This window comes from Haemaphysalis longicornis, unplaced genomic scaffold (assembly GCF_048455015.1).
Source record: "Haemaphysalis longicornis isolate Haplotype H1 unplaced genomic scaffold, Haemaphysalis longicornis Haplotype H1 scaffold_2, whole genome shotgun sequence".
In the NCBI taxonomy this organism is placed as follows: Eukaryota; Metazoa; Arthropoda; class Arachnida; order Ixodida; family Ixodidae; genus Haemaphysalis; species Haemaphysalis longicornis.
This window is the reverse complement of record NW_027526295.1, coordinates 279,626,089-279,651,805: the sequence shown is the minus strand read 5'-3', so window position 1 is coordinate 279,651,805 and position 25,717 is coordinate 279,626,089. Positions and strand designations below refer to the sequence as shown.

The 25,717-nt window shown below is 47.2% G+C and overlaps 3 protein-coding genes across 5 annotated transcripts in view; 1 reads left to right on the top strand and 2 right to left on the bottom strand.

Moving 5' to 3' along the window:
- The window catches only part of LOC144170756 (proprotein convertase subtilisin/kexin type 4-like), a 215,056-nt gene extending 207,852 nt beyond the window's left edge, over positions 1-7,204 (bottom strand). Inside the window, exon 1 of one of the 2 annotated variants that reach the window (XM_077700740.1) lies at positions 6,688-7,204. In XM_077700740.1, coding sequence (XP_077556866.1) covers positions 6,688-6,843 — 156 coding nt within the window. In that variant the 5' untranslated portion in view covers positions 6,844-7,204. The remainder of the gene's footprint in view (positions 1-6,687) is intronic. The other variant, XM_077700741.1, reaches the window with a different exon arrangement.
- A 491-nt stretch (positions 7,205-7,695) lies between these two features.
- Positions 7,696-14,886, top strand: Mrpl10 (mitochondrial ribosomal protein L10). The gene is made up of 5 exons (XM_077700742.1): positions 7,696-7,848; positions 8,049-8,227; positions 8,686-8,820; positions 9,351-9,525; positions 14,590-14,886. The coding sequence occupies exons 1-5, from the start codon at positions 7,812-7,814 to the stop codon at positions 14,826-14,828; spliced, it is 765 nt and encodes a 254-aa protein (XP_077556868.1). The 5' UTR covers positions 7,696-7,811; the 3' UTR covers positions 14,829-14,886.
- A 9,050-nt stretch (positions 14,887-23,936) lies between these two features.
- Mat1 (CDK-activating kinase assembly factor) overlaps positions 23,937-25,717 on the bottom strand; it is a 78,967-nt gene continuing 77,186 nt past the window's right edge. For both annotated transcript variants that reach the window (XM_077700735.1, XM_077700734.1), the window contains exon 7: positions 23,937-24,545. In XM_077700735.1, coding sequence (XP_077556861.1) covers positions 24,321-24,545 — 225 coding nt within the window. In that variant the 3' untranslated portion in view covers positions 23,937-24,320. The remainder of the gene's footprint in view (positions 24,546-25,717) is intronic.

Genomic DNA, 25,717 nt, shown 5'->3' with positions numbered 1-25,717 from the left:
TACTAAAACTCTATTAGCAGCAAAATCGCGTGCGTATGTGAAACCGCTTGCGTTTACAAAGCTGCACGCCGAGCGCGTACGTTTCAAACCTAGTGACATCGTTTAAATACGTAACGTAGTCAGATATCAACCGTATGCTCAGGCGACAAGCAAGAGCTTGTTTTATGTGGGGCGGAGATTGCGCATAAAGGCCCGTTCGCACTTGCGACGAAAGCGAGTGAGAGCGGCAGGAATTCCGTCGCTTTGTCGCGCGACGATCGTTTTTGTCGAATGGTCGGCACAAATTTTGGTTGCGCGACAGAATTCCCGTCGCTTTCGCTCGCTTTCGTCGCAAGCGGGAATGGAAAGTTCTGCCGCTGCCGTCTGCTACGCAGCTCGGAGGTAACCGCGCGATCTGCTCGGGCCCGATGAACGCGCACACTCCCGCACGGCAGCGCCCCAAGCGGCAGACGGCCGCGTACATCGCTCCCGGCGCCAGCCTGGAGCCCGCCCTCGGCACACTAGCCAGTATATTTCAGGCACTGGAGGAAAGATTTTTTGCTTCCGATGAACCTAGTTCTTTGCCCCTGTGTTTTTAAATACGTGAAGTGGTTAGCACGTCGTCCTCACGCAGCTCTGTATCGTCGTAGCATCGCTGATTGTCCGAACGAAGCTTGCAGCTAAGCCAATGCAGCGACCGAAGCTGTGTGTGTGTGTGTGCATCGCCTCCTGTGTGTTGTGGACGCGTTCGTTTCGCGATGAAATGCGACATTGTACTTCTGCGGGTGGATAGTGCTTCCGATGGTCTGGATTATCTTTCTCGAACGACGTACCACTCAACCTCGCATTTGGTATGTGCAGTGCGCCTGGCTAAAAGCCTTCTCGCTTGCGCGCCAGAGTTGTGACTTGCTGCTCGTCCCCGCAAACCGGGTGTGAGGTGAGTGCCGTATTTACGACGGGCAGGAGGAGGCAACTCATCGTCTGTCAATCGCGGTTCAGACTTGCAACGCATGTTGTGACGTTGCGTTCGTTCGAAACGCATCTCTGGATTGTTTTGAAGTTGAATAAAATGTACGCGTCAAACCCGGGCATTCGGCTCAGGGCGTTCTCTGCGATTGCACCAAAGAAGTGCCACGGGACTTTCTTTATGGTACGTACTCACGTAAGATAAAATCCACGTCGTGTTATGGCCGTGTTGCATTCAATACAAACGGTTAAGCGTTTGTTTACACTTGTTTCGTTTGTCGTAAAATGTCAAAGCACTCCGGCACTCCGCTGGCAGATCAGCCGGCGAGCCGACGCTGAGCAGACGACTCATCTCTTTGCCGGAAGTGCGTGAAAAAGCCGCCCAATAGCAGGATGTCTAGCTCATGACGAACATCTGGGAATCGATGATGTAGACATGTGAAGATGGCGGCGTCCAAAAACACGAAGGAAAGGGTGAGAAAAAAGCGACGAACTTTGCAACAAAAGTGTGAGCTTTCCGCTGCGCGTAAAAGAGTAATACTTGGCACAGGTGACGTTGGCGACCCAATCTAGCGATTGCGCTAGTTCATTTAGTGTGCTCAAAATGCCTTTCAGGGCCCCTTTAACGATAAGTGTGTGACGGTTCCGCGTTAGGCCTAACTTTACGCTTTGCAGGTTATCATACGATACCAGCAGCTTGACGTGCGCTGAGTTTGACGTCATCTGACACGTCGTAAAGCTCAATTTTAAGGTCATATAAGGCTAGACATATGCCTAACATACTCGCTTAAGCTTCGCCAGTAACGATGACAGCTCGCCATTTCCCATTGGCAGAGCGACGTAAACGTACCCAACCCCCACATGCGCTTCCACAACTCACGAAGCGAAGCTCCGGCATTCTCACACAAGATAAAAGCTCAGGCGCTGCTTAAGTTTTCTGCCAGGCGCCAAAATCTATTGCTTCGGTTTTTGTAAGGGTCACTTATGTGCCGAAATCACGTCAGCACCGAATTTCACCTACCGATATTTCATATGTGCAGAGCTTAAATTCACCTACACTGAGACAATAGAAAGGCAACGTACAACGACCGAGCCGACAGTGCGGCCGGTGGTGAACAGTAGAGTCGCTTCAGAAGGCGCACGCGGACATATCAGCCAGCCATACACAAAGCGCCCACCGTCGAAGGCTGCAACACTGCATCTTCAAAAACGACGGCATTTCGAGCGTTAAAAAAAATACAGCTATCCGCGAGGGTAAGTGCGCGTCCAATCGCCGACGCTGATTACGCCTGCGCGGAGGATGCGCACAAACACTCACAGGAGCTAGCGCCTCAGCGGGCCCTTATCGCTAAGGTGCAGCCATCCAGCCGAGTGCGTGAAGAGCGCAGTAAACACTTTCAGGGACTCAGCTGCCGTCTCCCTGTTTATCCGCGCTGCCCACCCGATGTGTGCGGCTTAAAAAGGTTCACCTTTACAAGTTTGATCGACGCGCGGAAGGATAACGCGCAGACGCCTGCCCCGCGGCGCTACATGCCCACTCCGTGAAGTCGTATACACAATCAAGAAGTTACCCACGGATTAACGCTTCCGTAACCACCCACGTTCAGAAGCGCACTCCAAGTGCAACTGAGCACTTGTTACGACTTGTGAGCAAGACGCGAGAAGCTTTGCTTCGTCCTCCTGCAGCTTGACGCGCTCTCCTTCGCGATACGCTTTCGAATGGCTTCGATCTGTCTCGCACACGTTGCGCCACTGCTCGTACCTGCACCCGAGTAATGTGACAGTTGATGGCGGATTTCGCTGCCCACGTGTCGCTCGTTTGGCTCCCTTCATCGGCGCCTGAATTGGGAGGCGTTTGTTGGCTTCCTACGCCAGCTATTTCACTCAGTGGGCCATTTAAAGCACTCGTATTAATTAATGCGCACACACTGTATAGTCCCAGCAAAACCGCGAAAGGAAACAGAGGCTGCGTAGCCACGAGTATACAATGGAACGTATACGCCAACTGGGTCGCTTCTCGACAGAACGACTAAGTGGAGTTACCAACGCATTCAAGGGACACTTTTCGTTTCAACACACACACACGGCCGCACGCACCTTGTCTACCTGCAGGCTGAACGTACGAGTATGTCTAAATGTATAATTGCAGAAATGACTATTGAAAAGTCGTGTGATTAGACCGCAGCCATGGCACACAGCTTAGTGGATGAACACACGATGTTATACGTCATCTCAAATCTGGTTTGGCCGCCTCCACATTACAATTTCAGCCATCTTGATTCCATTTAATGGTAAAAGCAATTCGATTTCGTACTTGACACCCTGAAAAAGATAGCGCCTCAGGGCTATAACAGGCTTCGTAGTGCGGAGGATGTTAAATTGCTTGGTGACAGGGCGTGCGCGTGGGACGGGCGTCAGGCAAACATTTACCGTATTTACCCGATTCTAAGCACCCTCCCCTACTTTCGGCAGGGGGGGGGGGGTTGGAGGTTTGCAAGAAAAGTTTGCCTACGAATCTAAGCAGCCCCTTTTCTAAGCAACCATCGCAGGGTGGATTTTAGACGCGTAGAAGCGTGCCCGAGTTGACGTGTTGGCCAAGCAATTTATGAAGTTTACAATTACAACAGAAGGCGACCTGCTGGGGGATCCGTTGTACCAAGCGGCACAACGGAGTCGAATGGCAGTGAGGGTGATTGAGTATCAGATGTAGGTGGTGGGTTCACTGCCTGTACCTACATTTCTTTTGAATGTTTGCAAAATAAAACATTATTCCTCGCGCTAGTCTCGTCCAGACACGGCCACGAAAAAAGTGGCGGGGAGGGGGTATTAATTTAACTTTTTCGGATCTAAGCAACCCCTCCCTTTGGGCATCGAGATCATGGATAAAAAAGAGGGTGGTTAGAATCGGGTAAATACGGTATATTCCGGGAGGAAAGACAAACTCCTCTTTCCATCGAGTAAATACCGTATATTCTGAGAGGGAAGACAAACAATCTCTCCAAATAAAATCTAGGGGCTCTCGGCAAAGGTGGAATTTTAGAAAGAACTGAAATAGCATAATATAATCGTTTCCGAGTCATTTGAGGAAACTGTACTGCTGAAACGGAAAACATTGCGAAATATCGAGAGAGGGGTGTCATTACGGAACCTTGACATGGTAGTAGCTCAACTGTGCTCAGTGCTGTATGTTATTTCATGGGACTATCTTTTCTGTAAGTGGAGGCCGGACTATGCTAGCACCTGTATCGTCGTCAGATATACGATCAGCGCCACGATGCATTCGTTAACAAACATTTGCGAACGAATTAATCCCATATCAATCGAGAATATTCATTTACGCATTCTTAGGGTTCAAGGGACTTACAAAACATTTCGAAAAAGATGGAGCAATAAATAGAACAATGAAAAGATCTTTACTGAAAGAGGATAGACAACACATTTAAAAACCGAAACATACGTCTAACGAATGAACAAAAAATTAGTCCCATTCATTAGCCGTTTCATTTTGACAAAGGCCTCCCTCCATCACAAGTTAAATGACACGAATTTCATAAGCCAAACAGTTAAAACACACCTTCACTAACACAAACGAATTATTTTGACTCAGGACAACGAAGAGGTATGTTATTCAATGCAAAGCACAAACATGGAAAAGTCAAGAAATTTAATCTGTATTGCACAGTAATTGAAGACAGCTTCTGTGTGGCCGTCTATGTCGGGGAGGAGGGAGGGTCAAAATTAACCGCATAAACCGGGAACTATGTCTCCTGGATACACACTACAAACCCGTAGCGCTGATAAGTGTCGGAAGTCCCGCTCGCCCATAACCTTCGGTGAGTTACAAAGTGCAGCGATGTGGTGATACCCGATTTGCTCCCATTGTTATAACGGGCATGGTGCTTCTTATCAAGGAGGTTTAGAGCACGCACTCAGTTGATGGCATTTCAGACAAGCTGGATTCCGTGAACATGCCATTCATTCCTACATTTATCGCGCGAGGGCTCCCATTTTTACAGCAAGTCGCCTTACGCGCGGGAAATTCCTGCACTTCTTTTTCTACTATTTTTTGTTTTCCTTTTAGGAAGCGCAATGTACTTTTTTGCTTATGAAGGGACCATCAAGGCAAATACTAGTTCGGTTCATTAAAAAGGCTGTTTTGGTCCCGATAACGACAATACCAATTCTATCGCCAACTTTAACGCTCGCGTTTGTTACGCTTCACTTAGTCCCTTCTCAGCGTTGCTCAATCCATCCACTCAAACAAATGGAGATATTAAAGAAAACATTCAACTGTGGCGACCCCCTAGCCACTTTCCGGCAATTTTTCTATGACGTCACAGAATCTTGTTTGTGCGATTGGCGGCCGCTGAAAAACATGACTGGGAAATCGCACTGAGGGCTCTAGTGCCGTTTGATCGTACCACTTCAGCGTTAACGCGCATGAACAAGTCACTGATAAAAAAATGTTTTCGTTGCCGGTCCATAACACGTCACTCCTGACCCTATTACGTCACTAGTGATGTTTGAAAGTTGTTCAATATTTCTTGCGCTTTTCGCTCCAAAGAACGTATTGCGCGGCTGGAATGCAACTAAGTGAACTACCAACGTCTAGTTCTCTCAAACAAAACAAAGTTGGATTTTGTCTTGATGACCCCTTTAAGTTTCTCTGTGCTCTAGATGCACTCAGTTTTATGCGGGGAGACTTGGTTTAGGCTAAACCGAAAGTAAACGAAGAGTTCCCAGTCGGGCTCCCTTTTTTAGCTCAATATTTACGTTTTAGTTTAATAGCCTCATTAAAAAAACCGAATTTAAAGGAGAGCAATAACGGGAATTTCGTTAGTGGCACGCGCACTTGGATGGCTGAGTGCCCATTTTGAACAGATCTTGAGCGGGGGAGAGCAACGCAGCGCGCTAACGACAGCCGCAGCCCTCCAACTGTGTGTGTTCTGCCGGGATAAGGCATTGTGCAGCACAATACAAAGGCGAATTACAACTGAAGCCAGACGGAGCGCAGCGGACAGCACAAGAGCATCGGGCTTTGTTATGTATGATCGATAACAGCGCAGCTGCGCTCGCCTGCTGCAGACGACGAAGTTTGTTCCGGAGTCCCGTAAGAAACTTTTCCCGCACAAGTCGCACGGCGGCGGTCGATACGCACTGCCGCTCCAAGATGGGAAACCTCGAGTGTCGTTCAGACTAGTCTGTGAAAGTCACTAGCACGCAATCGGAGGCAGCTAGCGCAGAAAGGAATCTGCGGTTAGCGCGAGCGGTGAACAAGTTTGCGCTCGGCCGCCGCCCGGATGATGCGTACGCACGTAATACCCAGACGACGCGTTTTCGAAGTCGTGACACGGCGTAAAAACGTGCCTCTCTGACGGTAATAAAAACTAGTCACAAATTTCAAGATAAAAATAAACCGGAGGAACAGAAAAGAAACGAACAGCCTCTAGACAAACAATAAAAAGAAGACGTCACGCGGAGGGGCGTAAAGTACGGGAACCGGTTCAGGCATGAGATAAGTAAAATAACGCCAAAGGGAAGGAGGGACCGTAAGACACGACGCCAAGCATTGGCGAAGGATACGACGACGGAGGATGTGCTTCCTAACGCCGTGAACCCATGTCCGGTGGCCAGGCACGGCGCGCCCGAGTTAGTTTCAACGGGAAAACTTTTGTGACAAGTTCCTTGAAAGAGCAGTGACTAGAGGAAGGGGCACTTCGGCAAGCGAAGCTTCGCTCTTACCTCTCCCAAGTAGTCGAAGCCGTGTTTCCTAGCGAGCTCCCTAGCCGTCTCGGCACCTCCGTCGACGTGAACCACAAACTGGTCGGTGTAAATATCTTCGCTGTTCGCAACCGCGGAGATCAGCGCGGCAACGGCGAGTAGTAGTATCCGAGTCATGTTGATGTCGAAGTTTTGCACGGGACCCCACACACGAAGCACATGTAAACGAGACCTGTCACTCGCGCGGAACACGCAAAGCTTTGCTCGCCCCACGTAACACTGCACTCGGCTCGGAGACCTCGTTTGACTGCGGTCGTGCGGACGCTCCTAGAATTTTGTGTGCGGCAGAGTTTCACGTGGAATTTGGCATGCCGGTCCTTTGGGCAAGTGGGCTTGGTCCTGGACTTGGCCGTCGTTGGGGCATAGGGGGCTGCTTGACGGACCTGCCGTTGGCTGCGACGGCCGATGAGTGAGTCGCCCACTGCCCGCTCCCGGCCGCCGACAGCCAGCGAGGAATGGGACTCCCCCCGTTGTTGATATCGACGGTGGCGCCGCCGTTGGCGCCACGCGCGGTGCTTGCTGACGACACCTCTTACGTCACCCCATTACATATCTGAATCAGCAGCTTCGCGCAATCGCACGCCTTTTCGTAAGCTATGAGATGCCTCAGACATTTCCGAGGAAAGATTGGGAAATAGTAGTCTCCTAGATGTGAGCAGGAAAAGAATTCGTTTTAGAAGGTTGGATAGCTGTTCAATTCTACACACTCATTCTTTTCTCCATGTCCACACTGTCCACACCGCCCATAATCCGCGGTAGAGTACTGTTGCTACCAATATATGGAACCAGATGGTAATTAAACGATACGTTCCCAAGGCGATTATTTACTTAACACATTATAAATGAGCGATTGCGGCGCACATTCGTTCATTTTACTCAAATAATTTACCGACGCAAAACAAAGACAGAATTTCACGCCTTATATGACTGTGACAGAGGTATTTGCGCAGTGACTATGCAGTCAAGCAAGCTGTAAATGTAGTCATATAGATTTTGGTGGTTTTGGTTTCGGTTTGCCTTTTTCAGTTTCGAAACAGTTTCGTCGGTTTCGTCGTCCAATCGCCATAAGCATCCAAATAAGCAAGATGGCCGCGCTCAGCGCCGTTGTGAAACTCAACCCGAGTAAGCTTTTATTTGTAAAAGTAGCAACGAAATTTAGCATAATATTAGTTATTTAACAAATGCGTGCCGTACTTGTTCCCTGTATTGATAAGCAGTCTAGTTACAACTCATTGTGCGTTATCACTTTACAGTGTACCGATCGTCCGCAAGCACCTTGTGACGCCAAATAGTTTGCAAACTTGCTTTTTCCCTTTTTGCAGGAATTACGTGCCCTTTGATAGCTCAAGTCAGGCATCGGCGAATTCGCGGGCGCAACCCGAGGGAGCCACATTTTGAAAAGAAGGCGATCCTCGAAGCGTGCAAGCCCATAATACCTCGGTGTTCGAAGCCGCTCTGGGAGACGTGCTCCCTTGCTACTCGAGTCGACTTGGAAAGAGAGGTGCGTTAAAAGCTGTGAATTTAACACCTAAGCACTTCCGCATGTCTACCTCATGTGAATGAATTGCTACGTGCAGTAAGTACAAGTGAGTTGGTCTGATTCAGGCATTTAACCTCGCTAAGCGTGTGTTAAGCCATGGACTAATCAATGCAGTTTCGATGTCGACAAAAATGAGAAGTGATTAAACGGACACGTTGCTTTGGTACAGAATACGCCATTTATCTGCGTACTCTGAAGCTTGGGATATGCAGTTAGGTCGAAATCGCAGTTTTTGATCAAATCGCTCTTTTCTTCGGATTTCTTTTACCCTTCTGCCTTGCACGTTGAAACATGCGCCAGCTTCAGTTTGAAAACTTACCGGCGCAGCGTCCCTTTTTATAAGTTTTAATACAATTCTGGGCAGGCGCCTCGCAGGCGTCGTGAAATATGAATCATTTTTCTCCCGTCTTCATCCTCAGCCACACCCATACAACAGAATCAGAGCCAACATCCTCCGTAACGAACTGCACGAAGCCAAGCTAATATGCTTCATGCATGAAAACCCAATGCTCATGGAGGAGAGAAGAAAAATACACAACATGCTGTTCAAAAAGGTAAGCTTTATTTTTTCCACGAAACAATGCCTTTGAAGGCTGTCTTTCTTTCGCGTCAAGTGAGTGCTGCTATGCATTTCAGTAAAGCTTGATGTTGGGCTAGTTGGTGTAACATGGTTGTGAAGGTACGTTGCGCTTGCTGTGAACACAGAGACTTGCACGGGAAAAAAAACGTAGACTTTCACGAGAAGCGCCGTATTCTCGTGAAAGTCTACGTTTTTTTTTTCCCCCCGTGCAATTCTCTGTGTTCACAGCAAGTGCTACGTACCTTCAAAACCTTGCTATGCATTATTATAGGACAGGATTCAGCTGTTGTTCAAGAACCTTGCAGGTCCAGTAGAAGGTTGCAATTTACATGTCAGCAAAAATTCTTTGAAAGCACCTGGGAGATTTGGTGGCTCACTCACACCTCTTAGGCATAAATGGGGTTTCAGAAATGGGGCGTTTCATCTAGACAAGCCCTTGGAGGTTTCACCACTGGCAAGGGGATGTCAGGACGTGATTACAAAAAGCTGGCCTCTTTGTTGCAGAACTTTTTCCTGAAGGCGTACAACAATGAAACTGTACGCTTGGCCATCACGGGCACCAAGTTCGAGTCTGCACTGCCTTTTACAAGGTCTCGCAATGCACTTATTCTTAGTCCTGAAGATGATGTCCGGACCTTCTTCAAGCTGGCAAAGAAGATGCCACAGTTTCTTCTTCTCGGTGGGTAGCAGCTTGTGTGCGATTCGCATTGCTATTTTTGGTGGAGAAATAACCACTGGCAGATGCAAACAAGGTAACCAAATACAACTCCCTTGCCGACAGTATCTAGAAAAATAGGTACCATAAGCAAGCAAGCGACCTTGGCATGTCTGTGTGATTTTAATAGGATGTGCTTCTGCTTTGTGCAGTATAAACATCCATGTGCCGTCAGGTGATGCAGTGGTTGGTTGTGGCCGCTGCGCTTGTGGCCTGCAAACTCATGGCTGTACGTTACATTGGTGGGAAGTGATTGATAGTGTGTTCACTTAAGTGCCTTTCCTCATTTCCTTGCATGGTTGGCTTTTATGAATAGCTACCTGCCACCTCTCTGCCTCCTATGGCAGCTCACATGGTGAAATTGCAGGAGCCATATTCTGCACCTTTTTAATGCATTTTTGTAACCTTTCCCTTAGATGAGAAAATTGTGAATGGTTTGGAACTGCTGAGCTTACTTTTCAATCAAGACTCGTGAGAGAGACAAATTGTTGCAGTGATTTATCTTTCTTGTCATTGCAACTTATGCAATACATCTATCATGCCTGCAACTATTTATCGCATCCAACATGGGCAAAATTTCCAGCGAAGTGCATATAAAGATCGATGCGACATTACACTAGCTAGGGCAGTCTGGGTAGCATATACGGTCAGTGCGGATAACTTGCAGCAGCGGTAACACCTAAGGGAACACTCAAGTGAGTTGCAAGCATTATTTAATTACCGTACCAAAATAAAGTCTAGAATGATTAGGCCCTGTTGTGAGTTTTTTAGCTCATTTACTGCATTTCTTAAAATAATGCCGCATTTGAAAGTGTAGTTGACCTCGCATGGATTTGCTATGTCAGCTATGGCAACACATGCGTTAGTTCGCAGAGCCAAATTTAGCGAATTGCTGGCATGCTTAACGTCTACAACCTGTGTGTGAATGTGACTAAAGTAGGTGTTAACCACGAATTTGGTGAAAATAAATATTTTTAAGGGTCAAATAGCTTGAGAACACCTGAAAAACCAGCGCAAAGTCATTGTGGCAGTTGGTGCAGTGGCATGGTGTTTTCGCTGTGGCTGCCTTTCAGTTAAGGCTAAGGACTTTTGCTAAATATTCAAACAATGAAACAAATGAAACTGAGAAATTCACTTCCATGTTCCTCTGAGTGACCTAGGAACAATAAAAAAGGCAAATGCGGTGGTTAGGGGTAGTTTCCAGTGTGCATGTGACCATCTTTGAAGCTAATAATTTTCCCAGCCTTGCTATTATTGAACTGAAGAGTGGTCATGTTGCCGCAGCATGTAGTTGGGCGAGTTTTTACTTGTTAGAACGAAACAGTGCAAAAAAAAAAAAAAAAGCATACACAAGCGCTGTGTAGGTCACTTCTTTTTTTTTTTTTTGTCCATGTTTTTTTCTGCTGTTCCGTTTATGGTATTTCACATTAATGCATGCATAACATAGAATGGTCAGACTGCGCACTAGTATGCACTGGTATTATCAACTCGACTGTCAATCGACAATTAGCAGATGTTATTCCCCTGGTTGCTGTTTTATCTCTGGCGTGTGGAACAAGTACTGCCATTGGTTGCTTGCAAAATGCTCTTGTCTGCCTTTTCACCAAAATAGTGTCCCTTGCTATAAATACGTAGAAGGTGCGGTTGTTCAAACATTTAGAAAAACTTTTTGGTGGACCTTTTCCCCAACTCTGGTTAATCACTGGCATCGAAGATCCAGCTGTATAAAACTTGGTGCAGTGTGCCATATTGAGCAAAAGAGCTACGGGGGCGCCTAAGCTTTCTTTTCTGATGCGAGATTGCAAGAGCACCACTTCTCGTTGATCTGCGAAAGCAAAGGTTGCGGTTTCCACTGGGAACTGGTAAATTCACCATGAGCCTCCGATGCTCCCGTCGTTATCACTGGCCAGTCCCCCCTGAATGGTTATACGAGAATTGGTCAATCAGCCGTGAGCTCCCGATTGTCTGCCGTCACTGTCCAGGTCAGTTTACCAGAGTGGCATGACGTTGGCAGGGGTTTGCAATAGCGGTACTTGCCCCCCCCCCAAGCCACAAAAGCACCATTGCCCCTCCACCACCCTCTCTCTCTCCCCCCACAACGCAACAGGTTTGCCTTCTTCAAGACAAAATCCGGCCAACAATCATGCAGAGTGGGTATGTCCGAAGGCTTATATTAAGTCTTAACATTGGACAGCCTTAACATTGAGCCTAACGGCGTGCCAAGCAATGCCAAACTCGTTGCGTATAGGCAAGGTAGTCTTCCAAACCAATGCCGCCTGTATTAACATTGCCTGACGCGTCGCGCGCTTTTCAATGGGAAGGGTAGGGACGCTTAGTTCAGGCACTGATCCGCTATGTGGCGCGTGCCGGCGGACATCCCGCCTTACGTCACTGCTCGGGAGTCGCGAACGCTGCACCCACTTCTACGACGTGTGTCTGTCAGCTTGCCTGTTGGGCTTCAAGGGCCGTTTCGCTTACATCTTAGCCGCGACGGGGCGCTAGTTCTGTGGCGCACTGGGGATCTCGTTCAACGTGTCGCTCGCTTCATACTTGATGCATTTTTCCAAAGATAAAGACGGAGGCGGACTGAAATAGTGTAAGAACATACTGATTGTCGGGTAGACATATATCTAACAGAAAAACAATATTTTCAGCTGGGGCAGCCATTATTTTACTGATATTTGTCTTTCTGGAGTATTTAGAGAAGAAAAACTTGCGTGCACGTTTTTTGTTCAGGCGCTCACTTCTACGATTACTTTCCAATAATATCACGTGCTTGTAAACTTCATAAAATTTTAGGAAACAAAAGGATAAGCAGCTGTCATCCCGCCACGCTGTCCGGGCGCTTCTACAGTACAGTCCTCAATTTTAGAAGTGCGTACCGATGCGTAGTGCGAACGACGGGGTCAAAACAATACATAAATGCGGAGGGGATAGAGGTGGGATGCCCCACTCAGAAAATTTCAGGGCCTGTGATCCGAGTAGATAAAGCGCGCAAAGCCAGCATCAGCCTGCGGCAGCGCAAGGGATTTTGCTTCGTGACAAAGGATCAGTGACAGACCAAGACAGACAGGCATGGTAAAAAACAAGAAGGCGTAGGAGCGCCGCCTCGGGAACGCTAAACAAACTTTCCACTATTTTGCATAGTTTCCGAGAAGCGGCGCTGGCTGGCGGACACGAAAGCACGCTGGAAGGCTACGGAGCAGGGAAGGGTAGGAGAGAGTAACAGGAGAGTGGCTGTTTGGCCATTTTTCGCTCACGCGTTAGGCAATGTTTATACAGGCGGCGTTGTCCAAACTCTCCCATGGTCGCGACGCCACCGTCCACACTCACAAACTCGCCGACCATTGATCCGGCAACGCCGATTGAAAATTCCGTCAGCTGGCTCCAGACTTTGGCAACACCGGCGGTGGCTTTGTTGCACTCCTCAGGATTTTCAGACATCGCTGGCATGCACAAGCTCGCAGATTTGATGCAATTTTAGGTGGTTCCTTTAGCGCACCTGCCCAGAACCTACTTCGAGAAGGTGTTCTCGAGAATCTCGTGCATCGTGGGCACATCCAACTTCTCATCTGAGTTCAGCTCGATTTATGAATGCCAGCATCACAGCGACAGGCAAATTCTGGCGCTTTGCGCTAGATAGAGTCACAAAATAAGTCTTCATTTAGTGACACTAGCACTAGCCACCATAGCAACCCTTCAGAAGAAAGCCCACAAAGCGCGAATGCCGCAAACGAAAAAATAAAAAATAAAACCATGGCAGGTGGGCCAGGATAATTTTTCACAAGGGGGGGTGTCGACGGCTCACCCTGCACAGCTTGGTGGTGCAGTCACGGTCACGATAGGGAGAGCAAAGGGGAGGAGGTGAGAAAGCTGCCCACTGCTTATGAGCGGCCAGGCTAAACCACTTTTAGGGGTGTGCCAGTGGAATTTCTTCTCCGCCTTAAGGGAAAGCCAACTTTGGGGAGGACTTCTGCATCATTTTGGGTTCAATATATCAGCAGTCGCTGGTACTCCTGTTCGGTATAAGCATACTTTTTGCTATATATTCTCACCACAAGTACACCAGACCAGAAATAGTTCGATATAAAAAATAATTCGATGTAAACGGGTTCGATATAGTCGAATGTGACTGTACATGTCTCACATTCCCAGTCAAGTTGTACAAGTGAAAGCTCGTTAATGCAAACTTCAATAATTCAAACTCATAGATAAGTCAAGCTGTGCAGTTTAATCCAGCCAAGCTCCATGGAAGCCTATGTCTAGGACAGCCTGAACACAAGTAGGTCCCGCCACATTCAAACTATGCGGATCACCTTGGAGCTCGGCACCTGGCACACGACCAGAGAGAGATGCACCCGCTGCTTACATGGCGTACTCGAGAGCCAGTGGCAGTAATCACAGAAGCAATTTCGTGTCACCACTGCGGCTTCGGCAGACAAGCTCTGCAAGAAAACTAGCAAGTTGCGCTCGGAGATGGCTTCATCGCAAATGTTTTGGAACCCGTCTCTTTTGGGGACTTCGTTGATGTGGGCTCAAGAACAACAGTGTGTCAGTGTGTGGTGCGCTGACAGGTGAAGACACCATTTCTCATGTCAGAAACACACTGCAAGTCCGCTGCCAGTGACGGGGAGGATAAGGGGGGAGGGGGGGGGGAAGCACCAGTGCAGTCCTTACCTGAGGAAATCACGACTGTATTGATGCTGCCCTTCTCTTTTCCAGTTATGAACAAGGCGAAGAAATGGCCTTCTGCCACATTCACCTGTTTGAGCAAAAAGTGTCACCTTCATAGGCAAAGGCAGACCGCCATGATTTTTTCACGCCCTACTGCTTCCCAGTCGTGGTGTACTGGTGCTGCTCCTTACTTTCATTTACTTCCAACTTCTATTAATTCAAATTGAGATGGATTCCCCTCCTGGTTCGAATTAACGAGCTTTCACTGCACAGCCAAGTGTGTAATAGCTGCTACGTTTTGGCATTGGAATTTGATGTCACAGCTCTCCCCTTCTTTCCCTGTGTGCAACCCAGCTGGCATAGTGCACGGGCGATTCCTGAACAGGGAAGAGATGCAGTGGCTCAGCACGGTGCCCAGCATCCAGCACCTCCAGGGGCAGACGTGCGCGATCCTCTCCTCGCTCGCATCGAGGACGCTCCAAATCACCTCCCACCACCAGAACAGGCTCACCCAGCTGCTGGCGAGCCACTCCAAGGCTGCCACTGCCCCTGAAGAACCAGGCGATGGCCCCGCACCAGAACCTTCTTCGTGAGCGGCACTTTCACATCGGCGTGTAGTCACCGAGTCACCAGTAAAGCCCTGAAAACCGGCGGAATGTGTTTTCGTTGGCACTGCACTCTGCGCAGCGGCTTGAGTATGCATCACCATTCAAGTAGGGGCCTCCCAAACTAAACGAAATAAAGAAAAAAAGTGTAAAATAGAATAAATAGAATAAAACTTTGCGCACCTGTCACACGCCTGTTGCAATACACTGCCTGTGCAGTAAATGGGAAGAAAATGCAAGGATGAATTCACCTGACATGGGAAATTAGTGAGTAGCAGTCACTAGAAAAAGCCCTATGCCCTGCAGTGGGCAATCAGCAGCTAATGATGGCTTCACCATACTAACGGAGGCGTACCAATGCACGGGAGAGCTGGGATTTGCAATGCGGAGTGGGAATTCAGGAACACAAAAAACAGGGAAATGAGCTAGGGTTCATTACAATCTTAGGTCGAAACGTATTCTCTGGCCATTGGGTGTTGCCCTTTTGCATGCCATTAAACAGCCAGGCCTATGCTGGAAATTTTTTCTCTCCTTCTGAAGACTGTTACCGCTAAGCAGGAAAGGCCAAAGAGGTAAAGAAAAAATAAAAATGAAGGACGACTGCTCTGTGCTTGTAAGGTGGATGCTGTGAAGTACAATCATGCCCAAGCTGTTACAAATACTGTTAGCAAAATCAGGCGACGTAGTGTGCAGGGGTGTTTAGAGAAACACATAGAGGTCATGAAATAAAGTCCATGTTGTAAGGTCTGCAGAACTGCTGCGCCTCGTTACGCGCACACTATCATTAAGGCCATCGTTGTACATTCGAATCTGTCGTCATCGTCATCAGCCTATTTACGTCCGCTGCAGGATGAAGGCCTCTCTCATAGACTTCCAACTGCTCCTATCCTGTGCTATCCAAACCCAACATTCGCCACCACATTTCCTTATCCATCCCTCCAAAGAGTTAATTGTCTTCCTCTATTTCTAGTCCCAAACTCTCGCTAGCCATTCTTTTACCACGGTGGCCAACCGGTTGTCACTTTTCCACATTACACGTCCATCCAACCTCCACTTTCTCCTAACTGAGCTAAGGTGTCTTACATTCGAGTCTGCTCCCTCATTCCAGATGCTCGTTTCCTGTCCCTAAGTGTTACTCCTATCATATTTGTTTCCGTAGCTTGTTGGGCTGACCAGTCTCTGCCCCTGAGGTCATCACTGGCAGTATGCATTTGTTGCAGGTATACCATTCTTTTCAATGAATGGGGGGCACCCTACTATTTACTATGTGAGAGTGCTTGCTGAATGCGCCCCAGCTCATTGCCTTCACTGTTACTGTAAACCGGTGGTGGCACCTTCCCAGTGTTAGTAAAGACCCAAAATTTGTGGCGTTGCACTGCTGCAGTTTTGGCTCTGAAATCCGTCGCTGTCTGCAAAATGCACATCCACTGAATTAGCAGATATTGAGTAACCAGCCCATTCTGTACACAGTGACAAGGTGTTATCGCAATAATATACAAATATTCCTCCATCTTCCCAGCATGTTATTATACATAAGTGCACCAAATTTAAGTCTTTATGAGCTGGAGATAGGAAAAGCCTGGCAATGACGAACACTGGACGACTGTGAAGTGTGGATCATTTTGTAACCAGGTACTATACATTTATGTGCATGTGAGCGTGGTACACGAACATTGCTGCATTCACGCATTCAACCTACAACCTAGTCAAGACATGAGCGCTGGACACTAAAGAGAAAAATACATAATCCATACTGTGCTGCAAAAACAAATATACCACTAATAACAGTTGGTCGTTAGCTGTGTTGATGAAAGAGCATAAAGGCCCGTTCACACTTGCGACAAAAGCGCCGCGATTTATGTCGCGGCAACAAAAATTGGTCAGAACTAAATGACCAAAGCAATCGCCACGTAACTAAAGTGACGGAAAACACGTCGCTTCTATCACTCCAGTAGCCAATGTGAATGGGCCTCAAATCTTCCGACTCAACTAGTAAATGAAGGTCAAAGATTTTACTGAAACCAAAACAATCTTCATGACCTTTGACACTAAGACAGCCTTTTTGTGAATCGTTTAAAAAGGTGGAGCCTGTGCCTTTTTTTTTTTTAATGAATGTGTTCAGCAAAACTTTCCAGGTGCATTGTTTACACGTTTAGATGTCCTTAATCTCATTTTAGTGTTCTGGTAAGAAAAGCATTTAAACAAGCTCAACCTATCCCTTTCTGCCGCTCACAACTTGTGATGTCACAAATCTTAGCGTGGGAAAATGTACAGGGTAGCGACACTGTTCTTAAACTTCTACCGTTCCCCATTTGCACAGAAAATGGCGAAAGTTTCGAGTGGTGATGACGCACTATGGGAGAAATCTAGAATAACCATGAGCGATTGGTTACAAGCTTGGTTGCATCAATGCTAGTTTTCTGCTGTTTGTAAAAAAGTGATATTTGGCTCACATGTCCTCTACCATGCAATGTCCCCATTCTTCGAGTTATCTGTATTTTCGCACGCATCATCTGCACATAAAATGCAAATATTTCAGGGGTGAAGTAGAGGTGTGGATTATGTATATGCGAGGTATTTCTTTTGGTACAGTTTCATGGCGGCAATGTGCATTGTTCCATGAGGCCCCTACAGCAGCAATAGCTATAAACCACTCTTATCCCATTAATAGTGCTCTTTTCTCACACCCACTTTAACAATATAACAACCTGAGAAAAAATATCGGGCGAGTCAGCTAAGCTTTCCTTTAAGGAAAAGCACCATTCAAGAGTAAAGAGTGAGAGTGCCAATACTCAAAAACGCCATGAAAACACCACTTCAATCTATGATGATGACGGGTATGAGTTGAATTTTGTTTGAAATGAGGCAGTAGCTTTCGCGGCCACGCTCGTCTATTTTTAGATGCTTAATTTAATGTAAACTGTTTTTAACTTTTACCCTTTTGCTGTATATAATTGTATTCCGCATTCATACAAGAATGGTAGGTGGTGATGCCTCTTCATGTTTCATTGAATAGACTATTCAAAGCACAAGTCAAGCGCTTTACGCTGAATGTATGGCTGAAGGTCTCTATGACTCAATGCTAACAGACTGCGTCTGTAGGCCTTATGCTGTGCAGTTTTCTAAGTGGATCGTCAAGGCATGGAAGCTGATAGCAGGTGAGATGGTCTGCAAACACTTTAAGAAATGCTGCGTTACAAACAGCATGGATGGAACTAAGGTGATAGTGTGTATGCCAGTGACGACTGTGGCCCAAGCGATAGCTCTAGCAAGAGCAGTGACAATCAGTGGTTGTGGCTTAGGCCGTGCAGAAAATGTATTCAATATGCAAAATATAGGTATGTCTTTTTGTGTCAGCAAATGTGCCATGTTGCTTTAACAGCCGTGGTCCAGCCCACAATGTGAGAATATATTTAGGTGCTGAAACTGACCGGACGCTGCGGCGGAAAACGCGACCAGATCGTGTTCGCCCTCTAGTACACGTAACGACCACATTGGCGTGAGGGCGCGGCGGTGCAGGGGCCTATCACTGGAGGAGCAACAAGTGCGGTTACGCTGCGGGCCTCGCTTTTAATGTAGTTTTAGGCTGTGTTTGTCTGTTCGTTTTGCTGTCAGAGGGCATTACAAGGTGCGGACATTAGGTTTCAGCTTCCGTGTTGTGCTAGCCACAGTGCATGAACAAATTTTGCTAGAACTAACTTTTAGTGTCACCATTTCTACCGTGCTGTCCGGCATTTTGGTCGAGCTCCCCGGTCACTAATTCTCAGGATTAAATGTCTGGAGGCCACAAGGTACTCGAATTAAATATTTGAGGCTGCTGTAGATGAGACCACTTTCCGAAGAAGCATCTACAGGCACAACACATGCGATATGTCACGGCACCGAATCAATTTACTTCACTGGGCAATCCCACGGCCCGTTTACACCTGCTGTGCATTTTGGTGTCACAAAATGCATGTTGGTACGAAAGGCATAAAACATGCCAGTAAATTTCATAACGAATATGAAGCTGCATAATTTGCCCGACCCAAGAATTCTCAGTAGAGAATTTCGTGGACAAACACTGTTGATGTAGCTATATCAGGCCAACTGCAATGATTTACAACCAACATCTGCCAGTCCCACTCCACAGTCACGCAATATTTATCTCGGCATGTGCACGCCAGCGTCTCCTTGAGGTAGACAGCCGCTCCTTGTCGGCGTAAAAGACGAGCTTGGCAGGAGCAAGTTCAGGGGCATTTCCACTCATCATTTTCACGTCACGTAGATATACTCGGGTACAGCTTAAGAACGGCAACGATGATGATGGTGATTGATAGTGGTATCCCTTTCGTAGCGGGGTGATGACACGTCATCTTACCAAAAAAAACTAAAATGAAACTAAAATGAAGCTAATATACCTATGTTTTACATTCTCCGTTTAATACTACGGCTGCTCTAAGGGCAGGCACAAAAAACTTATTAGGCACATAATACCTTTCTTTTTTCCATTACAGGTGATAGCTGTCCTAGGCAATACTCTCCTCTCTGCTTTTCGGCCACCAGCATTCTAATCTTCTTTTCGCCGTCTCGACAGCCTCGAATGGAAGATGCCACTGTGCCTCATCACCGCAGCCAGATGTTACTCCGCGCGGTGCAAGTAGTGCATTACTGGGAATATTCTGAACATGGCATGAGCTGTTTCCGTGATTTTTTTTAAACTTAATATGCTTATAAACTACCGCAGCGACAACAAAAAAAAACTATGAATGTGAGAAAAGGCAGACGATATCACGCATTCATAGCAATTTACTTTCAAAACGTGTGCGCACCCGTTGGCATCCGGGTTCGTCGCTTAGGCGGAGTGATACCGTACATGAGCTGGGTATTTCCACTCCTAACTTGTTTCCGAGTATACCAATGCATGTCCTGTCCTGTCAAGGTGCCTTCCTCCCCTCTCTCTTTCTTGAGCGTTGATATAAGTGCCTCAACCTTTCCAAAACATTGTGCTAACCATTAAAATGTCATGGATAGTAGATAGAAAGACTTCATTGGTCCTTCAGGATCAGGTATCGAGGGTGCCAGCTTGACTCCACCAGGTCGCACAACATCTGCTGCCAGAGGTTAGGGGAGGGGGAAGGCGGGGCTAAGGGTCTGCGGGGACTTCGCAGAGGGAATGGCAGTGAGTGTCGAGTGCCTGGAAGGCTGGACAGGTGGGGGTAGTAATGAGGTGTGGGTGATGTGTATCACGTTTTCGGTGTGGGGAAGTGTGTTTGTAGGAAGTGCAACATGTGGCCTGCCTCCAGGGAGAGGTGTGGGTGCGGGGGTGGGTATCAACGGAGGCTGTAGTGGAGTGCAATATCCCTGCATTGTAGGAGGGAAGTTGGCTTGCCTGCAGGGGCATTGCGTGAAGGCATAGTGAAAATGGCAACTCAGTCAATCAGTTTGCGAGCGCCTATGTGCACCGCTTCACTAGCGCCTCCTCCTGTGTAGGCAGGTGTCCACAGCAGGGTCACGATGTCAGATGGAGGGTTTTTGGTGAGAGGCACTTTTTGTTTCCTTTTGATCCCGGCGCTCAACCGTACAGCGGCAGAGGCGTTCAAAGAGTGCGAGTTTTATTCTTGGCTGCAGAGGCAGTGCTTCTGATGCAGGCGAAATACGGAAACATCTTACAGGCTTCTTGTGCACATTAAAAAGTTTCAGGTTGACGAAGTTAACCATGTCCTTTGCTACACGGGCATGGCCTCCCCATAGCTTCGAGGCATTACAGTGCTCATGCAATGTTTGAACGTAGCGCAGGCGTTTTTTTTTCCCTCGTAAATGTGGGTGCATGCACGTTGAGGCCACCTTTTTGTGTTTAACAGGTGGTATAGTTAGAAATGCCCTCACGAGTCATTTAGATGAACAGAACATAGGCCGCATATCTGCTCGCTTCCTCTGCAGCCCCAGCCACGAAACTGCCTCTCCCCTCACCCGCCCACCTCTCACTGTTCCCCTCCTGTATCAGTCCTCTGCCAGCGCAGCCACCAGCTCCCTGGGTTAGGGGGCACCAACCATGTTGTAAAAATCAACAAATACAATAAGTTATTCCCCTTCCCCCTCTCTCTACCAATGATAAACGCAACTGAGGTCTGCTGAATTCAATTTTCCCGTATTCGCACTACTGGCGGGCCATCTGTTCGGACCTTTTGATGATGATTGGCTTGGCGCTCGAACCACAAGATCCAAGATGGAGGGCGAACCCACTTTTTAATTTGTGGTTAACATATAATTTTGATTGGGAAAAGTACTCTCATGTTTATTTTCAATTAAGGAATACTGCTAGTGAGAATGAGTGTTTGATGTTTTACTTCAAATGTGTCTTACGTTTCCTTTTTGCCAAACAATGTTGACAAGTATGAAGCATGCTGCCATAACTAGAGTTACTTGATATAGGAGTTGCGGAACTCCCCATTGGCCCCATGCATCAAAAAGTGGCCCTAAGATTGGTCCACTATTTTGGATTTTCCCGACAGTGAAGCCATCTGTTGGTGACAAAATAAACTGTACAACGTCGTTCGCTGCTCGACATCCTGGGTGAGAAATGGTATTTGGGTGCTTACGTAAATTTGTCGTGCCGAAGAAGCCCAACATGCTCAACTACGCAAGTGCTTTACACGCATTCAAACCAAGAGTAGTAAAAAAACGTGGTTGTGTGGTCAGCGAGACGTGTTATCACCAGAGCGCTGTTGTCTGCTGTGCGCCATTTGCGGTCTTTCGAAAATTCATTTCGACAGCTTTATGCAAGCTTGAAAGGATTATTTAGAGCCACTTGATCAGCTGCCGGATTAGTTTTGGCATACAGTGCGATGTAGGCCGAGCGACAACTGCAAATTTAGTACTTCAGGTCGGACCTGTGTTAATCGGTCGAAGCAGTTGTGCAGGTGCAGGAGCAATCGCACCGAAAAACCGCAGTTGAGGAAGCAACAAATAACTTAGGAAAGTACAAAAATAAAAAAGTGTTCACCTTTGAAACAAAATTTAACGTTAAATTGTCAGTTTGAATAATTAGGATGTTTTTTGGATAGTGCAAGGGCTGGCCACGGTGGCACCACCGTTTGGATCTAAAGCAGCGGGTCCAGGTGTGGGCCATTTTTTGAGGCGGAGTTTCGCAACTGCCTACATCGAAGAGCGCTGGCCGTAACTAGATTTTTTAAAATATGCTGCGTATATAAATGTCTCGTTCGAGAATTTGTTCATATTTTGGCCAGGCGGCTGAATCTTGGGACAGACAAAAAGACAGACAGAACAAAATGCTAGCCTTTAAGAAGCCCTATCATCTTTTAAAACTGAAATGAACACATTTCAACTACATGCTCGAAACGATCTCCGGGAAATGTCTGTGCTGCTTTTCTTTCATTCATGCAGTTCTAGCAGGTAAAACCCGAAATATGTTAAAATGATTCAGAACTGACACCAGTTTCAGCCCTCCTGTGCCTTGCTGCACTTTAACGCACAAGCACACGCAGCGGCACTGACCACCCCCGCAACCCCCACATTACAACTTGGCGACTGGACAGGCCCCCGTGGCACGGCGCGGGGCAGTGAACAAGACCTCGTCACGCTGCCAGGCACAGTGTCAACACCTAAATATTCTTACAGCGTGGTCCAGCCTTTCCTGCATAAAATGTGCAGATAATACATGGGGATATTTTTTTTTTTTTTTACTAGTGGACTAACAGTGGAGGTGCGGGTTATATGCAGGGGTGGTTTATGAGCGCAAAAATACAATAACTGCTATAAAACACAGTTTTATATATAGCAACCTGCCAATGCTGGGCAATCCTTACGCAGTAAAAAGCAAGGATCAGATGCAGCACTATTCGGTGCAGTGGCATTGGAGATAACTAGAAAAAGCCAAACAAGCTGAGCAGATTTTTTTCATCTGCTATTCGTTGGCTATGCACACTTGCTTTTGGACAGCCACAGTTGTTATTTCATTCTTTTTTCCAGGTGATTGTGCTTAATTCTTGCCGATTCACCCTGGGGGGTGTGTATACATGTCCAGGATTAACATAGTGCTTCAGTAAATTTTGTTTTTGTACCATAGTTTCACAGTTGGTATGTTATCATCACACACGATGGCTTATTTTTGCGTGCCGTTGTGCAAGACCAACAGCTGCGTGGTAAAGGAACTTTCTTTCCTAATTTTTCTGTCGCTTCAGTATGTAAGCTGTGAATGAAAGAGATACCCCAGGATAAATACGGTTTTCATAGGAGGCATCTACAGGAGTGCACTGGGACATTCAACTTCGCCATTTGTTGGGTTGCAAGTCACTTCGAGAGAGATACGTACTACAGGTGTGGGCCCTGCTCTGGCAAAAAACCCTCCGTTAACAACAGAGCTGCTGTTGCTGGCCATAATGTGTGCAACGTCATCAAGAAACTGCAAGTCATAGTTACTTTTGCCATTTACCACACATGTAAGCACGCACTTTACGAGGAGCGCCTGGCGTCGTCCAGGCTTGCGCGTGGCGCTCGCAAAAAAAACCAAATAAATAGATACCAAGAAAACAGTTCACGTGCATCAGCACCTCAAGGGGGAGCACAAGACAGCTCGTGCTACAGACGCCCAGTTCGCAAAGCCGGTTTCAGCCGGTTCTAGTGTGTGCCGACGTGTTCCACTTTGTGAGAAATGTGAAAGCCTGCAGACAAAATGATCCGGGCCTGCCAGTCATGCGTGAGGAAGACGACGATATAGATGGATATGACTGTGACTACTACTACCACAGTGAACAGTGACGACGGCACATGTAACTAAACAATTTCAAAACTAATGCAATGCGTGGTGGTGTGTCCCTCAGTGCTTACATAGAAGGAAATACTCCAGCTCTGCTATGGTTCAAGCCCGGAGCGACTTAGTGCGAGCTTCGCCAATTTTTTAAATGCAAAAATAATGAAACTGCCACACAGATCGGCTCTTGTAAGCAACTTCACGAGGCCCTTTGTGTCAAATATTACACGTGGACAGTCGGAGCTTCATGCAAAAGGAAAGCTCCTCAACCTGAAGCGAAGTCCACACAGGTCCTCAAAGTTCGAATCAATGGAAATGCTCAGAAATAAAATACGACAGCCAAGCAGACGAACATTTTACTAGCATTGTTTATTTTTGGACACTGATGTTTCTGTAGCTGAAAGCCCGAACTGAATTATTTGCCAACAACAAGCTTGAGGCGCTTCTCTTTGCATTAGCAAAAAATAAGCTAATGGTCATGCCCCAAAGCTTTACAATCAGAGACAACAAAGTGCATTTTCCTTTTTATGCGGAAGAGGACAGTCACCGGTGAGCTACACTGTTCTTGCACCATAAACTGCACCACCACACAACTCACTGTACGGCAGCACTTGCATTTGCTTCAGATTGGTTCTGCCTAACCTGGTTTTCTTCATGTATATATACAAACACACACAAGTTGAACTGCACAAAACGAAGAATGGCAGGGGTCACCCCTTGAGACAGGATCAGGAGACCTCCTCGGGCACTTTGAAGTGGAGGCCGCAGAAAGCGTCCTGCAGTGCCCTCTGGCAGGCCAGCCCCGCCAAGAAGCCGCCGGCCTCCTCGGCTTCAGCTGTGGCTCGTACGTGCGCCGTGTAGCCGAGTGGCGTGAGCGTGTCCAAGCTGGGGGCTGCTGGCCCACACAGGTCTTGCGTGGGGGCCGTGTACTTGTACAGGGGGCCTTCGACAACCTGTGCAGCAGACAGAGGGGGACCAAACACTAGCTGCAGAGGGGCCGAAACAGCACCGACACTATGTACCCTACGCCTTCTTTCCGGATTTTATTTCACAGCAGTAAATAGGTGCAAACTTTTAATCCCAACTAGCTGCGGTGGCTCAGTGGCTAAGGCACTGCGTTGCTGAGCCCAAGGTCATGGGTTCAGATCCTGGCTGTGGAAACCGCTTTTGAGACGGAGGCGAAAAAGAAAAAACCTCGTGCGTAAAAATTTCTGTGAACGTTAAATATCCCCAGGTGGTCTAAATTAACCCGGAATCCTTCACTGCGGCGCCCCTCAAACCTAGGTGTAGCTTTGTCACGTTAAACCCCCAAAATATTTTGTAACTTGTTACCCCAAAACTTTTCCTTGTTAGACAAAGCCTAACACGGAGGAGGCTCACACACGCCCACACCGACGTGCACACAGTAGATGCCCTCCTGTATGCAGTATCCTCCCTGGGGATACTGCATACAGAATGATAGAACGGCATAGCCAGTTACAACGAAGTTAAGAACGCTGCAGGTATGTAGTATCAAGGTGTGTGTACTGCTATAAAGCAGAAAGCACTGCCTCAGGATGCCGGGTGAACAAGCTTCTTAGTCTCACCCAGATAGTTCCAGCCTATTTTGTGAAATGCAACGGTGAAGGAGAAAAAGAGCACAAGGAGAAGCAGCGCACACAGCACAGCCATCACAAAGCCTGGCTTTTCATTTTGCAGCATCTCCATACGTCCATAGAACGGCTGAGTTTTGAAGTTTCACAATTGGAAAAAAGGGTGTACACCTACAAGAGCCATATTAGCTTGGTGAGCCGTGACTGCTGAGAATCGTGAATACGCTTGGTGACTAACACAATGATACAGAGAATGATCATGATTCTTGCAGCCATAGGTCGGGAAAACAAAAAAGACTCACTCAAACTCAATCACAATTTTTTTTCCTTCAAGGTGTACTCACTGAAACTTAATTTAAGCTCAAAAAGCTCGCCTGTACTCAAAAGCACTCGTACTTACTCATCACATACCCATTTGTAATGTACTCACTTGTACTCAAACTCATCAGTCCTCACGAGTGCTCGTACTCAATCTGTACTCATCTGTGCTCAGCTGTACTTGTACTTGACCTGTACTCACTCATGCTCAACTA

Excerpts from the sequence above, each read along its gene's own strand:
- Mrpl10 (XM_077700742.1), top strand. The coding sequence starts at position 7,812 with ATGGCCGCGCTCAGCGCCGTTGTGAAACTCAACCCGA. Across the intron at positions 7,849-8,048 it reads CGTTGTGAAACTCAACCCGA|GAATTACGTGCCCTTTGATA; the intron begins GTAAGCTTTTAT and ends CCCTTTTTGCAG. Across the intron at positions 8,821-9,350 it reads ACAACATGCTGTTCAAAAAG|AACTTTTTCCTGAAGGCGTA; the intron begins GTAAGCTTTATT and ends TCTTTGTTGCAG.